The sequence below is a fragment of the Neophocaena asiaeorientalis genome, unplaced genomic scaffold (genome assembly GCF_003031525.2).
Source record: "Neophocaena asiaeorientalis asiaeorientalis breed wild unplaced genomic scaffold, Neophocaena_asiaeorientalis_V1.1 scaffold220, whole genome shotgun sequence".
Classification (NCBI taxonomy): Eukaryota; Metazoa; Chordata; class Mammalia; order Artiodactyla; family Phocoenidae; genus Neophocaena; species Neophocaena asiaeorientalis.
This window is the reverse complement of record NW_020174042.1, coordinates 3,513,707-3,529,856: the sequence shown is the minus strand read 5'-3', so window position 1 is coordinate 3,529,856 and position 16,150 is coordinate 3,513,707. Positions and strand designations below refer to the sequence as shown.

Here is a 16,150-nt window from a genome sequence, read left to right as displayed (position 1 = left end):
GTGACTGTGCATGTTCAGGGAAAGCCGCAGGCTCAGAAAAGACCTGAGGAGACCTCAGGCTCATCCCTTGAACAGAGACAGCATACAACAATAAAGCACACAAACAAAAGAAACAATAAACAAAACAATAACGAAACCCAGCATTCCTGGGCAGAAGGAGAATCTGTTTTCAGAGTTACTACATTATTAGACTTAAATGTCCAGTTTTCAACAAAAAAATTACAAGGCATAAAAAGGAACAGGGAAGTATGGTCTATTAAAAGGGAAAACAACAAAACAAAACAGAAATTATCCCTGAAAAAGACATGATGGCAGATCTACTACACAAGGGCTTTAAAACAGCTATCTTAAAGATGCCCAAGGAACTAAAGGAAGATGTGGAGAAAGTAAAGAAAACCATGCGTATACAAAAGAGAAATATCAAAAGAGAGGAAACCTTAGGGAAAAAAAACACAAGAAGTAATTCTGGAACTGAAAAGTATAATAACTGAAATGAAAAAGTCACTAGAGGGATTCAAAGGCATATTTGAGCAGGCAGAAGAAAGAATCAGTAAACTTAAAGATAGGACAAGAGAAAATTTTCTAGGCTGAGCACAAGAAAGAAAAAGACTGAAGAAAAGCAAACGAAGCCTAAGGGACTGGTAGGACATCATCAAGCAGACCAACATATACATTGTGGGAGTCCCAGAAGGGGAAGAGAGAGAGTAGGGGGCAGAGAGAATATTTGAAGAAGCAATGGCTGAAAAATTCTCAAATTTGATGAAAGATACGAATACAAACATCCAAGAAGCGTAAGATGAACTCAAAGAGATCCATACATTAAAACAAATTAGTCTAAAATCTAGTATCGTTGTAACTTTAGTTCGTAACTACAAATTTAGTTTTCTACATAATTTAAGAGACTAATACATTGAAAAGAATTATTAGTTTATGGTTTGGGGCACACAATGCACAAAGATATACTGTGATGTCAATAATTAAAAGGGGTGGTGATAGAGCTGTGAAGGAGGAGATTTTTGTATACTATTGAAGTTAAACTGGTATAACTTCAAATTAGAGTTTTATAACTTTAGGGTGTTAAATGTAATCCCCATGGTAACAATAAAGGAAATAGCTATAGAATCTACACAAAAGGAAATGAGAGAGGAATTTTAAAAATTCACAAAATTGTGAAAATTAACACAGTCTTAACTAGAGGGTCAAAGAAAAAATAAGAGAAATTAGAAAATACTTAGAGATGAATGAAAATGAAACCACAGCATATCAAAATTTATGGGACACAGTGAAGCAGTGGTAAGGGGTAAATTTACAGTTATAAATGCTTATAGTAAAAAATGAGAAAGAGCACAAATCAGCAAACTAATTTTATGACTTAAAGGACAAGAAAAAGAAGAAGCTAAGCCCAAAACTAGAACAAGGAGGAAAATAATAAAGGTTAGAGCAAAGATAAATGAAATAAAAGATAGAAAAATAATAGAGAAAATCAATGAAACTGAAACTTGATTCTTTGCAGAGATCAACAAAATTGACAAACCTTTAGCTAGACAGACTAAGAAAAAAGAGAAGACTCAAATTACTAAAATCAAAAATGAAAGTTAGGACATTATTACTGATTCTAAAAATAAGGATTATAAGAGAGTACTATGGACAGTTGTATGCCAAAAAATTGGATAATCTAGATAAAATGGACATGTTTCTAGAAATGCAAAATCTACCAAGGCTAGATCACAAAAAATTAGAAAATGTGAATAGACCATAAATAGTAAGGAGATTGAATCAGTTATCAAAATCTCCTGACAAAAAGCCTGGGTCTAATGGCTTCTCTGGTGAATTCTACCAAACATTTAAAGAACTAATACCAGTTTTTCTCAAACTTTTCCAAAAGTTGAAGAGGAGGGAACACTTCCTAACTCATTTTATGAGGGCAGCATTATCCTGATACTCAAACCAAAGTTACTACATGAAAAGAAAACTACAAAGCAATATGCCTTATGAACATTGGCAAAAATCCTCAATAAAATATTAACAAACAGAACTCAGCAGCATATTTAAAGGATTATATACCATGACCAAGTGGGATTTATTCCTGGAATGCAGGGATGATTCCACATATGAAAGGTGATCAAACTAATACACCAAATTAACAAAATAAAAGAAAAAACCCACAGGATCATCTCAATGGATGCAGAAAGAGCATTTGACAAAGTTCAACAAACTTTCATGGTAAAAACACTCAACAAACTAGGAATAGAAGGAAATTACCTCAGCATAATAAAAGCCATATATGAAAACACCCAGCAAACATCATACTCAATGGTGAAAGACTAAAAACATTTCCTCTAAGATCAGGGGCAAGGCAAGCATGCCAACTCTTGCCACTTCTATTCAACATTGTACTGGAAGTCCTAGCCAGGGCAGTTAGGCAAGAAAAAGAAGTAAATGCATCCAAATTGGAAAGGAAGAAGTAAATTTACCTCTGTTTGTAGATAATATGATCTTATGAGTAGAAAACCCTAAAGATTCCACAAAATCCTGTTAGAAGTAATAAGTGAGTTCAGTAAAGTAGCAGGATACAAGTTTAACATGCAAAAATTAGTTATATTTCTATACACAATGAACAATATGAAATGGAAATTACAAAAACAATTCCATTTACAATAGCATGAAAAAGAATAAAATACTTAGGAATTAACCAAGGAGGCAAAAGAGTTGTACGATGAAAACTGCAGAACATGCTGAAATAAAGAAGACATAAATAAATGGAAACACATCGCATGTTCATGTACTAGAAGATTTACTATTCTTAAGATAGCATAATGTCACCCAAAGTGACCTATAGATGCAATGCAGTTCCTATCTGAATTCTAATGATGGTTTCTGTAGAAATAGGAAAACCCATCCTAAGATCCATACAGACTCTCAAGGGACCCTGAATAGCCAAAGCAAACTTGAAAAAGAAGAACAAAACTGGAGAATCCGCACTTGCTGATTTCAAAACTTACTATAAAGCTACAATAATCAAAACAGTGTATTACTGGCATAATAGATATAAAGACCAACAGAATAGAATAGAGAGCCTAGAAATAAACTCTTGCATATGTGGTCAAATGATTTTTGACAAGGATGCCAAGACCATAGTGTGGGAAAGGACAGTATTTTCAACACATGATGCTGGGAAAACTGGGTATGCAGAATTAAGTTGGACCCTTACCTAACATATACAAAAATTAACTCAGAATGAATGAAGGATCTAAATATAAGAATTAAAGCAATAAAACTAGTAGAAGAAAATGTAGGATGAAAGTTTTATGACATTGGATTTGGCAATGATTTCTTGGATATGATATCAAAACCACAGGTAACAAAGGAAAAAATAGACAAATTGGACTTCATAAAATTTTTAAAACATTGTGTAACAAAAGACATTTTTAACAGAATAAGAAGGCAACGTACAGAATGGGAGAAAATATTTGCAAATCATGTATCTGATAAGGGATTAATATCCAGAATATATAGAGAAATACTAAACAACACAAAAACAAACAACCCAGTTCAAAAATGGGCACAGGACTTGAATAGACATTTCTCCAAAGAAGATATATACATGTCCAGTAATCACAAGAAAAGATGCTCAACATCACTAATCTTTAGGTGAATGTAAATCAAAACTACGATGCTCACACCCATTAGGATGACTACTATCAAAAAAACCCAGAAAACAACAAGTGTTGGAGAGAATGTGGTGAAATTGGAACCCTTGTGCATTGGGGGTGGGAATGTAAAATGGTACAGCTGCTGTGAGAAACAGTATGGTGATTCCTCAAAAAATTAAAATTAGAGCTAGCATATGATTCAGCAATTCCACTTCTGGATATATACCCAGAAGAATTGAAAACAGGGTCTCAAAGAGGTATTTATATACCTATGTTCATAGCAGTACTATTCACAACAGCTAAAACATGGAAGCAAGTCAAATGTCTATCAATGGATGAATGGACAAGCAAAATGTGGTATACATACAATGGAATGATATTCAGCCTTAAAAAGGAACAAAATTCTGTAATATGCTACAACATGGATGAATCTTGAGGACATTATGCTGAGTGAAATAAGCCAGTCACAAAAGACAAATACTGTATTTTTCCACTTACATGAAGTACATTGAGTAGTCAAAATCATAGAGTGGTGGTTGCTGGCGGTTGGGGGGAAAAGGAATAGGGAGTACTGTTTAATTGTATAGAGTTTCAAGATGAAAAATGTTCTGGAGATGGATGGTGGTGATGTTTGCACAACATTATGAAAGTATTTAGTACCACTGAACTGTACCCTTAAGATGGTAAATTTTATGTTATCTGTATTTTACCACAAAAAATTTAATAACATCAAAAATTGAAAGAAATGAAGTGTGCAGTAAATAAAATGAAAAATTGACTTTAATTTTCACTTAAATAACAAAAATTCTGAAAAAAGTACTCAAAATATAAATATTAATACCCTCATATAGCATAAAGCATATTGAAAAATCAGTCTCCTGAAATTGCAAAGATACATTTAATGAATAGAATTCATTACATTATGTTTCTTCTTATGTTTTTAGAAATACAAAGAAATTCCAGCAATACCTGAATTTGACTAATTGCAAATTTCAAAAGCATATAAAAAATGAAAAGCAAGAAGCAACAATGGAAAGAATCAATGAAAATCAGTCATTTCATAGTAAATAATATCAACAATGAGAAACCAAATATATTTTTACGTTAATTGAAAAATTGTGAAAATTAATTTAACAAGAAAACTAAATATTTTACATTCATCTGAAAGGCAAATCATCTCACTGACCAAAACCAAATTAACCATCAGATGAATTGTGATGGTCTAATAGGCAGGTGCTAGGCAATGTTGCTACTGCTGGGTGCTCTCTGGCGGCAAGTCAATAATGCATGGAGTTATATGCCCCCAAATAACATTTACTAAATGCAAGAATTTAATAGAAGGAGCCATATAAATGGTGTTCAAAATATTTTCAATGATCATTTGTTGTTGTTGTTGGCTTAAACAATAGAGATTAATTTTCTCACAGTTCTGGAGGCTCGGAAGTCCAAGTTTAGGTGGTGGCCAATTGGGTTCCCGATGAGAGCTCTCTTCCTGGCTTGCAGGTGGCTGCCTTCTCCCCGTGTCCTCACATGGTGGAGATTGATCTTTTTTTCTTTTTTTTGCGGTTTGCGGGCCTCTCACTGTTGTGGCCTCTCCCGTTGCGATGCACAGGCTCAGCGGCCATGGCTCACGGGCCCAGCCGCTCTGCGGCATGTGGGATCTTCCCGGACCGGGGCACGAACCCGTGTCCCCTGAATCGGCAGGCAGACTCTCAACCACTGCACCACCAGGGAAGCCCTGATCTGTTTTTAACTACACTTAATTTCTTTTTTTTAAGATTGTTTTGGAAGTGGACCATTTTTAAAGTCTTTATTGAATTTTTTACAATATTACTTCTGTTTTTTTTTTTAATGTTTTGGTTTTATTGGCCGCAAGGCATGTGGGATCTTAGCTCCCCGACCAGGGGTCGAACCCACACCCCCTGCATTGGAAGGTGAAGTCTTAACCACTGGACCACCAGTAAAGTCCCTAAATACCCTTAATTTTTTAAGAGCACTTTCACGTTTACAGAAAAATTGTGCAGAAAGTACAAAGAGTTCCTGTATATCCTACCTCCCCACCTCCTGCCCCTGCTTTCCCCTATTATTATCATCTTGGCCCTTCCCAGAATGTCACATAGTTGGAATCATACAGTATGTAGCCTTTTCAGACTGGCTTCTTTCACTTAGCAATATGTATTTGAGGTTCCTCCATGTCTTTCTGTGGCTTGATAGCTCATTTTTCAAAATTTGTTTTTATTGCTAAATAGTATTCCATTGTATGAATGTACTACAGCTTATCCATTCACCTATTGAAGGACATCTTTGATGTTTCCAATTTTTGGCAATTATCAATAAAGCTTCTATAAACACTTGTGTGCAGGTTTTTTTTTGTGGACATAGTTTTTGTCTCATTTGGGTTGATACCTAGGAGCACAATTGCTGGATTGTATGGTAAGCCTATGTTTAGCTTTGCAAGAAACTACCAAATTGTATTCCAAAGTGGCTGTACCATTTTACATTCCCACCAGCAATGAATGGGAGTTCCTGCTGCTCTGTATCCTTGTCAGCATTTGGTGTTTTGGATTTTAGCTATCTAATAGGTATGAAGTAGTATCTCAATATAGTTAATGCTGCAATTATCTAATGAAGTATGATGTTGAGAATCTTTTCATATGTCTATTTACCTTCTGTATATCTTCTTTAGTGAAGTGTCTGTTAAGATCTTTTGCCTATTTTAAAATTGGATTATTTGTTATTTTGAGCTTTCAGAGTTGTTGTACATTTTGGATACAAGTCCTTTGTCTGATATGTGTTTTGCAAATATTTTCTTTCAGTTTGTAGTTTATCTTATTCTCTTAACAGTGTCTTTTGCAGAGCAGAAGTTTTTAATTTTAATCAAGTCCAACTTATCATGCTTTTGGTGTTGTAACTAAAAGTCATCACCGAACTCAAAGTTAGCTGGATTTTCTCCTACATTATCTTCTAGAAGTTTTATAGTTCTACATTTTACATTTAGCTGTATCACCCATTTTGAGTTAATTTTTATGAATAGTATCTAGATTATTTTTTTGCATATGGATATCAGGTTGTTCCAGCACATGAAAAGGATAGTAAAAAAAAAAAAAAAAAAACCCAACAAAAACAACTATTATTTTTCCATTGGATTGACTTTGCTTTTTTGTCAGAGATCAGTTTACTCTATTTGTGTGGGTCTATTTCTGGGCTCTCTATTCTGTTCTATTAATTTATTTGTCTATGCTTTTACCAGTACCACACTGTTCTGATCACTGTAGCTTTATACTGTTTTAAAGTCAGGTGGTGTCAGTCTCCATCTTTGTTTATCTTCAGTATTGTGTTGGCTATTTTGGGTTTTGTGCCTTGCCAAATAAACTTTAGTATAAATTTGTCAATATCTACAAAATAACTTTCTGGGATTTGATTTGAATCGCATTGCATAGATCAGGTTGAGAAGAACTGACATCTTAACAGTGTTGAGTCTTTCCACTCACAGACATGGAATATCTCTCCATTTATTTAATTCTTTGATTTCTTTCATCAAAGTTTTTATATAGAATGTGTATATATTTGTTAGATTTATACCTAAGTATTTCTTTTTCAATCATCAATTTTAATGGCTGTAAAAATGCTTAAAAATCTTTTAAAAAACCCAATGACAATATTTACAACCATCAAGCTTTTGGGGCCAGGCCACCTGTTTTCCATTTGTGGCTCATCAAAGTGCTATGACCCATGGGCTGGGAATTTTTCGGTAAGGAGCAGCAGCTTCTACCACTAAGCATGAGACATCTCTCCCACTGCTACTTCTTTATTAGGAACTGGACCTTGCCGGTTCTTCTCTGCTGTGGCCAGTGTTCTCACTCCTCAGGTGGATCCATTTTTCATTTACTCACATGCCTCTGGTTGTCTGTAGGGACAGGTTCAGATTTGGAAATTTTTGGAGGGGAGTTTTAGTCAGGCTTTTGTTTATCAGACCTAGAAAATTTACCTGTTCTACAGATCAAATAGGACCTTAGTTGGATGTCTAGTGATCAGCAAATTCCTGTGGGTCACATCACTCTGAAGTCATTTGGGTCCCACCGCTCATGACTGTCTCCGTGCCCTCCTGGGCACCGAAAGTTAAGTACCAGTATTTGTCCTCTGCTAATCCAGGCTCCGATCATCTCCATTTAAATCAGGGAGCTCCTTTTAACTGCAGAGGTTTTCAAAGCACCCCTGGTCACAGAGAACAAACACTGTGGTACTTTTCAATGATGGCCGTGCTTCCTTCAGCAATGATTCTCCCAAAGTTGTGGTGGAGGCCCCCTCAGGACTCATGGTTATGAGAGAAGTGAACTGGCTACATATGAGCATCCACTTCAGTGTTTCCTTCTCCTTGATTCTTTGGATTTTTTTCCTATACATATATTGGGGGATTTCCTCCTTCTCATTTTCATTTAGCTCAGTCCAAAAGTCAGTCAATTTATTTAGATGGTACATTGAAACCAGAGTCACTGAAAAGTGCACTCAAATCAACAACTTTAGGTTTATTTACACACATACTTTTCAAGTTAAATTAGCAAAACCTTGTAATTCTTTCTCTTCCTGGGGTTGACTTTGTAACTGGCTTTCCATGGGTGCCTGGATCTGATTCAAGTATTAAGAGTGAGAGTAGTCAGAGGTGGTGGGCGAGAGGTGGCAAGGAGATTGTCTTCCCTTTCCAGGGTAACTGCCTCAGGTGAGGTCGGAACAGGGTCTTCAAACAATGCAGGAACAGCCTTTTTAGATAAGGGAAGAGGCTTTGCTTCTGCTGTCAAGAGGGACTTGGGGGCTTGAGTTACTAGGAATTAACCAAATCCTCCTTTATGGCCCCATTTCTATTCCCAGATTCCCAATCTTTCCTGATGATATTATCTCTCACACATGAAATCCGGTGAGGCTGATAATTCAATTGACTTTGTAATTTGGCAACTTGTAGAAAATTTTTGAGTTTGCTTTTTAGCCTTGTGGTTCAATTAATAAAAAATTCTTTTAGCTCTGTCATAGAAAGAATACAGCTTTTTAAAAAAGTTGCGAGCTGAGAATTTAGGACTCAGTGTGTCATTGCTTTTCTTTAAGTGGCCCAGTTTTAAGCTCACCTCTTGAGTTCATTCTTTGAATTCCTCTTGCTCTTCATTTTATTTCCTGACCATGGCCACTCGGTTTCCCAAAGCCTTGTCTTCAATGGGTACTTCACTCCAGGTGACTGTATGTGGTAATTTCCCCAGCTGTTTTTCATGTATTCCAAGGGCTTCCCAAGCTCACATTAGACTTGTTGAATCTCAGCCTTCCAAACCAGACCAGACAGCCAATCTCAGATTCTTCTCATTTCCTCAAAATGCTGTTGCTTGCAATCCCACTTTGGGTGACCTCTGTTCTGTCCTTTTCCCTAGTGTCCTTATTCGACTTCCCTGAAATTTGAGATAACAATTTTGGGGTATTGAGCTTGACTCTTTTGGAGCTGAAAGCTTGCTACAGTAAGAAGAGACAAGTATGTAGCCTTAAAAAGCTTGGATTGTCTTGCGTGGTGACTTTTCTTTGATCTCTAGGCTATCTTAGATCTGCTCTTTGGGTTGGGAGAGATGATTCAACCCCAGTTGTAGTTTTCATACTGGAGTGAAGTCCCTTAAGGGTCCCCCTTAGGGCAGGATAAGGACCCTCTTGCTCGGGTCTAAGGTCCTGCTACCAGAGATCGAAGTGAAATGTTGGGAGACAAAAAAGAGAAATTGCTTAAGGAAGGTTCTGAATTTCTTAGAGAAGGAGATTGACTCTCAGTTAATATTAAATAAAATAAAGGCTTACAAAAATCCCCATGAGTACCAGGGATTGTGACTGTTAGCCTTATTGCCGTTGTAGCCGGGCAAGGGCCTCATGTCACTCTCGGGGTTCGCTCTTGGTCCAGTAATCCTCTCCCGCAGGGGAATCCTCCTTGCGGGTGTAGGTCAGGATCGCCTTCCACCACCCGCCCGCCGCCAGGTCCCTGGGGCCAAGCAGAGCAGGGCGCTGTCGGGCGCCTGGGGGAGCCGGGGCAGGGACGTGCGCGACCAGGAGCCAGAGTGATCGCGGCCGGAGAGGGAGGAGGCTGCCGGGCCCAGCCTGACGCAGAGGCGGCGGCGGCGGCGGAGCAGGCCACTGCCGGGGCGCCCCGGCCACCAGCATTAGCCCTCTCTCCGCCTTCTCCTGCCGCGGCTCCTCGCGAGTGGGAGTGAGTACGTCGCGCGCCAGCCGGGGGTCGCGGGCTCGGGGCATCCTCTGCAAGCGAGCCCGGGCGGAGGGAGGCGCAGGAGCGCGCGCGAGGGGCGGAGGCGGGGAAAGGAGCGGGCGAGGCGGAGGCGAGGGAGCGGAGGGAGGGGAGCGAGGAGAAGGAGGGGCCCGCCTGCCGCGCCCCGGCCGCTAGGCGTGTGTGGCCGCAGGCGCCCGTCGCCGCTGCTGTCCCGGGGCTGAGCCGCGCCCGGGTTTCCAGGACGGTGCGTGAGCGAGTGTGTGTGTCCGCGCGGGCGAGCGCCGCGCTGGCCCGGAGCCTCTCGCTCGCTTCCACGGGCCGCGGTGCATGTTCGCCTCCTGCCACTGTGTGCCGAGAGGCAGGAGGACCATGAAAATGATCCACTTTCGGAGCTCCAGCATCAAATCGCTCAGCCAGGAGATGAAATGCACCATTCGGCTGCTGGACGACTCGGAGATCTCCTGCCACATCCAGGTGCTGGGGCGAGGGAGTGGACTACACGCCGGGCGCAGGACTGGGGGGCCTCTGCGGGTGGGCGTGCGCCGGCAGGGGCGAGGAACCCAGTCGGGGGCCTGCTAGAAAGCCACATTCCTCTTCCTCCGCCCCCTGAGACTGGGAGCCCTACCCAGGGACGGGGGCACTGTGCCCCGCAGGCACCAGGCGCGCGCTTTGCGTTCCCGGGGCCCCTTCCTCTGGCTTACACGCTGCGCTCAAGTCTCGCTGCGCCTAGGCTGGGGGCGCAGGGCAGCTGCCTCCCGGGGGACTCTAACCCCTCTGTTCCCTACCCCGTCGGGATATATGAGTTCTGAGAGCCGAGAGGGGTACCTGCATGTCGCCCACTTTTTCCTTCCTCCCTTCCTCCACGTGGAGAAGGCATACACCAGCCTGGGTTTACTCATTTCTTTCTCCGGCGCCCGGGCTCCGAAGGTGCCCTCAGTCCCAGGGACCTGCTCCCTCTCCCTGCCTCCCCTCTACCGGTGGCCTTTACTTCTCAGCGTGGAGCGGCGGCGAAGTTTCCCGGGATTGAAGAGAGGCCAGGCAGCCCCGGGCTCCAGCCTTAAGGGATGGGGCGCGCGCTGCGCGGACTGGAGCTACCTCGAAAGGAATCGTGTGAAATCTGAGTGTTTCAGAGAAAAGAAAAGGGCTGTGAGGCCGGCAGGGAGGGAACCCTGCAGGACCTGGGTTCCGGGAAAAAGCGCCCTTTGGGATATTGGTGGACATTTGCTCTCGTCCAAGTTGGAGAAGGCCACAGTTGTTTGGGTGAAGGCAGCTTTGCTGGCAACCCCGTCCTCGGGTAGTAAGTGCCTTTGGGCTTGCAGTAGATCTAGTGTGAGCTGCAGTGGGGTGTGTGTGTGTGTGTTCTTTCAGTGCATGTATATGTAGGCAGGTATGTGTCCTGTCCCAAGACCCACTTGGGGCATACAACCTGGAAAGGTCATGTCAGGGTTCAGCACTATTGGCTTCTGACTTTTAAATCTATTTACTTATTTATCTCTCTGATTTCCTCTTCTCACATACCTGAGTCTTGAAGCTCCGGGACAGAGTGAGCTGTTTTAAAAATACTGGGCACCCTACCCCCGTTCTGGTGAGAGATGAATGGAAGCAGCGTCTCCCAGGGGCAAGAATCTGCCTCTGGGCTGTGTTAACCAAGAATGAATGAATGAATGGTCTTCCCCCTCCTTTTTTTTTTCTTTTCTTGTGGGAGTTTGTGACATAGGGACAGTGACAACTAATTTGTGAGCTGACAACTGGATAAGTTTCAAGGGAGGAATGTGGTGCCCTATGACCTCCCAGGAAAGTAGGCTCCCACTGACTTTCCTGGAGGATCTTGAATTTCATTCTGGGCTAAGCATTGCTGCTAAACTTAATAATAAAAGGATTAGCAAGATAGGCAGTTTTTCTGTTGCCACGGGGTTGCACAGAAACATTTGGCATGTACTGTCTTGTGATTCAGAGAGAGTAGTTTGTGCATTTTGCTTTAAGTCCTAAAGTGGGTATACAAGAACTTTAACCCATATTGGATAAGTAGATAATGAAGGAACCAGTGGCAGAGAGTGGAGCTGTTGAGTTCTCCTGGGCTCTCTCAGCCCTTTCTCTGCCCTGTCCTTTCCCACTTGGAGTTGACACCACTGGTTTTTTTTCCCTTTGGGGGAGGAAGTCTTCCTTAGAATAGATAAATAGTCCCCAAAGGACATGTATGCATTGCCTGGTGTTCTGGGAAACAATAAATTGTAGCCAGTCTAATAGCAATTTGGAACGTTAGAGTTTGTATGGCCCAACTGATGCCAAAGAGATTAAAATGCTGTGTTCCAAAATGTTGATTTTGGCATTGCTTAAGAAAATCAAGTGTTTTATTTGGAGGCACATCTGCCCCCAAATGGTGATTATCATTTAACCAATTAAAGTGAATTAAAAGATTTTATTTTGATAATTTTGGACCTTATACCTTCCTAGAATATTTCAACCTGGGAATTGATGTTACACTTCTGAGCATAAGGTCACAAAAACCTTTCCGTTTGTTTAGGGTGAGGACAAAATGATTTTTTTTTTTTTTTTTTAAAAGAAGCTTTTGGAGTCACCAGTACATGCCCTGGGGAATCCACCTGTCTTTCCTTTCTTGCTTGCCTTTTTCCTCCATTTTAGGGAATCACAAAGTTCAGAGAGTGTAAATTGTTACACAGATCTTCCCTCTGTAACCCACACAAAATGTGAGTTATGGATTTTTTTTTTTTGCAAAACAATAGCTTTTAAATATTCTTTTCCAAACTATATAATTTGGGTGGTTATTGACCAAAAAAAACCCCTTTCAAACAAACAATGTAATGGCTCAGTGTCAGCAGCCTGATAGCCAGTTCCAGTAGGAGATGCCAAGGGTCATTTGCTGTGGCTCTTCATAGGATCTAGGGTGCTGTCCCATTATGTCATTTGCATGTGAATGTTTAGGTAGAGTGGAAGAGGAATTCCAACCGGATAGGGAGCAAAAGGAGAGTCTAGGGCATCAGACAGAGGCCTGGGGAGGGGAAGGAGTTGCTAAATGTTCCCTATTGGGCTTTTCCAACTGAGCCAACCCTTGAAGTCTGGAGACTGTGGAAGGACATGGCTTAGCTCTCACCTCTTTCGTCCAGTCTTGCTGCTTCAAGTAGAGCGGAGTCCTAGACATCTTTCCCATTCCATCCACGTTTTCAGATGCTGGCAGGGTATTCACAACTCCTTCTAATGAGCTTGCCATTTTTAATACTGACTCTTATTGAGTAACATATAGACTTTTTACATTATTTCTTTGTTAGCAAATCCTGGTAAACATGGTTGCTATTTGGGAGGAGGCTGCCGGGCCCAGCCTGACGCAGAGGCGGCGGCGGCGGCGGAGCAGGCCACTGCCGGGGCGCCCCGGCCACCAGCATTAGCCCTCTCTCCGCCTTCTCCTGCCGCGGCTCCTCGCGAGTGGGAGTGAGTACGTCGCGCGCCAGCCGGGGGTCGCGGGCTCGGGGCATCCTCTGCAAGCGAGCCCGGGCGGAGGGAGGCGCAGGAGCGCGCGCGAGGGGCGGAGGCGGGGAAAGGGGCGGGGGAGGCGGAGGCGAGGGAGCGGAGGGAGGGGAGCGAGGAGAAGGAGGGGCCCGCCTGCCGCGCCCCGGCCGCTAGGCGTGTGTGGCCGCAGGCGCCCGTCGCCGCTGCTGTCCCGGGGCTGAGCCGCGCCCGGGTTTCCAGGACGGTGCGTGAGCGAGTGTGTGTGTCCGCGCGGGCGAGCGCCGCGCTGGCCCGGAGCCTCTCGCTCGCTTCCACGGGCCGCGGTGCATGTTCGCCTCCTGCCACTGTGTGCCGAGAGGCAGGAGGACCATGAAAATGATCCACTTTCGGAGCTCCAGCATCAAATCGCTCAGCCAGGAGATGAAATGCACCATTCGGCTGCTGGACGACTCGGAGATCTCCTGCCACATCCAGGTGCTGGGGCGAGGGAGTGGACTACACGCCGGGCGCAGGACTGGGGGGCCTCTGCGGGTGGGCGTGCGCCGGCAGGGGCGAGGAACCCAGTCGGGGGCCTGCTAGAAAGCCACATTCCTCTTCCTCCGCCCCCTGAGACTGGGAGCCCTACCCAGGGACGGGGGCACTGTGCCCCGCAGGCACCAGGCGCGCGCTTTGCGTTCCCGGGGCCCCTTCCTCTGGCTTACACGCTGCGCTCAAGTCTCGCTGCGCCTAGGCTGGGGGCGCAGGGCAGCTGCCTCCCGGGGGACTCTAACCCCTCTGTTCCCTACCCCGTCGGGATATATGAGTTCTGAGAGCCGAGAGGGGTACCTGCATGTCGCCCACTTTTTCCTTCCTCCCTTCCTCCACGTGGAGAAGGCATACACCAGCCTGGGTTTACTCATTTCTTTCTCCGGCGCCCGGGCTCCGAAGGTGCCCTCAGTCCCAGGGACCTGCTCCCTCTCCCTGCCTCCCCTCTACCGGTGGCCTTTACTTCTCAGCGTGGAGCGGCGGCGAAGTTTCCCGGGATTGAAGAGAGGCCAGGCAGCCCCGGGCTCCAGCCTTAAGGGATGGGGCGCGCGCTGCGCGGACTGGAGCTACCTCGAAAGGAATCGTGTGAAATCTGAGTGTTTCAGAGAAAAGAAAAGGGCTGTGAGGCCGGCAGGGAGGGAACCCTGCAGGACCTGGGTTCCGGGAAAAAGCGCCCTTTGGGATATTGGTGGACATTTGCTCTCGTCCAAGTTGGAGAAGGCCACAGTTGTTTGGGTGAAGGCAGCTTTGCTGGCAACCCCGTCCTCGGGTAGTAAGTGCCTTTGGGCTTGCAGTAGATCTAGTGTGAGCTGCAGTGGGGTGTGTGTGTGTGTGTTCTTTCAGTGCATGTATATGTAGGCAGGTATGTGTCCTGTCCCAAGACCCACTTGGGGCATACAACCTGGAAAGGTCATGTCAGGGTTCAGCACTATTGGCTTCTGACTTTTAAATCTATTTACTTATTTATCTCTCTGATTTCCTCTTCTCACATACCTGAGTCTTGAAGCTCCGGGACAGAGTGAGCTGTTTTAAAAATACTGGGCACCCTACCCCCGTTCTGGTGAGAGATGAATGGAAGCAGCGTCTCCCAGGGGCAAGAATCTGCCTCTGGGCTGTGTTAACCAAGAATGAATGAATGAATGGTCTTCCCCCTCCTTTTTTTTTTCTTTTCTTGTGGGAGTTTGTGACATAGGGACAGTGACAACTAATTTGTGAGCTGACAACTGGATAAGTTTCAAGGGAGGAATGTGGTGCCCTATGACCTCCCAGGAAAGTAGGCTCCCACTGACTTTCCTGGAGGATCTTGAATTTCATTCTGGGCTAAGCATTGCTGCTAAACTTAATAATAAAAGGATTAGCAAGATAGGCAGTTTTTCTGTTGCCACGGGGTTGCACAGAAACATTTGGCATGTACTGTCTTGTGATTCAGAGAGAGTAGTTTGTGCATTTTGCTTTAAGTCCTAAAGTGGGTATACAAGAACTTTAACCCATATTGGATAAGTAGATAATGAAGGAACCAGTGGCAGAGAGTGGAGCTGTTGAGTTCTCCTGGGCTCTCTCAGCCCTTTCTCTGCCCTGTCCTTTCCCACTTGGAGTTGACACCACTGGTTTTTTTTCCCTTTGGGGGAGGAAGTCTTCCTTAGAATAGATAAATAGTCCCCAAAGGACATGTATGCATTGCCTGGTGTTCTGGGAAACAATAAATTGTAGCCAGTCTAATAGCAATTTGGAACGTTAGAGTTTGTATGGCCCAACTGATGCCAAAGAGATTAAAATGCTGTGTTCCAAAATGTTGATTTTGGCATTGCTTAAGAAAATCAAGTGTTTTATTTGGAGGCACATCTGCCCCCAAATGGTGATTATCATTTAACCAATTAAAGTGAATTAAAAGATTTTATTTTGATAATTTTGGACCTTATACCTTCCTAGAATATTTCAACCTGGGAATTGATGTTACACTTCTGAGCATAAGGTCACAAAAACCTTTCCGTTTGTTTAGGGTGAGGACAAAATGATTTTTTTTTTTTTTTTTTAAAAGAAGCTTTTGGAGTCACCAGTACATGCCCTGGGGAATCCACCTGTCTTTCCTTTCTTGCTTGCCTTTTTCCTCCATTTTAGGGAATCACAAAGTTCAGAGAGTGTAAATTGTTACACAGATCTTCCCTCTGTAACCCACACAAAATGTGAGTTATGGATTTTTTTTTTTTGCAAAACAATAGCTTTTAAATATTCTTTTCCAAACTATATAATTTGGGTGGTTATTGAC

General features: G+C 43.4%; 1 protein-coding gene across 1 annotated transcript in view; it reads left to right on the top strand.

Moving 5' to 3' along the window:
• Window positions 1-13,545: 13,545 nt before the first annotated feature.
• Window positions 13,546-16,150, top strand: part of FRMD3 (FERM domain containing 3) — a 294,060-nt gene continuing 291,455 nt past the window's right edge. Inside the window, exon 1 of the mRNA XM_024753892.1 lies at window positions 13,546-13,833. Coding sequence (XP_024609660.1) covers window positions 13,687-13,833 — 147 coding nt within the window. The 5' untranslated portion in view covers window positions 13,546-13,686. The remainder of the gene's footprint in view (window positions 13,834-16,150) is intronic.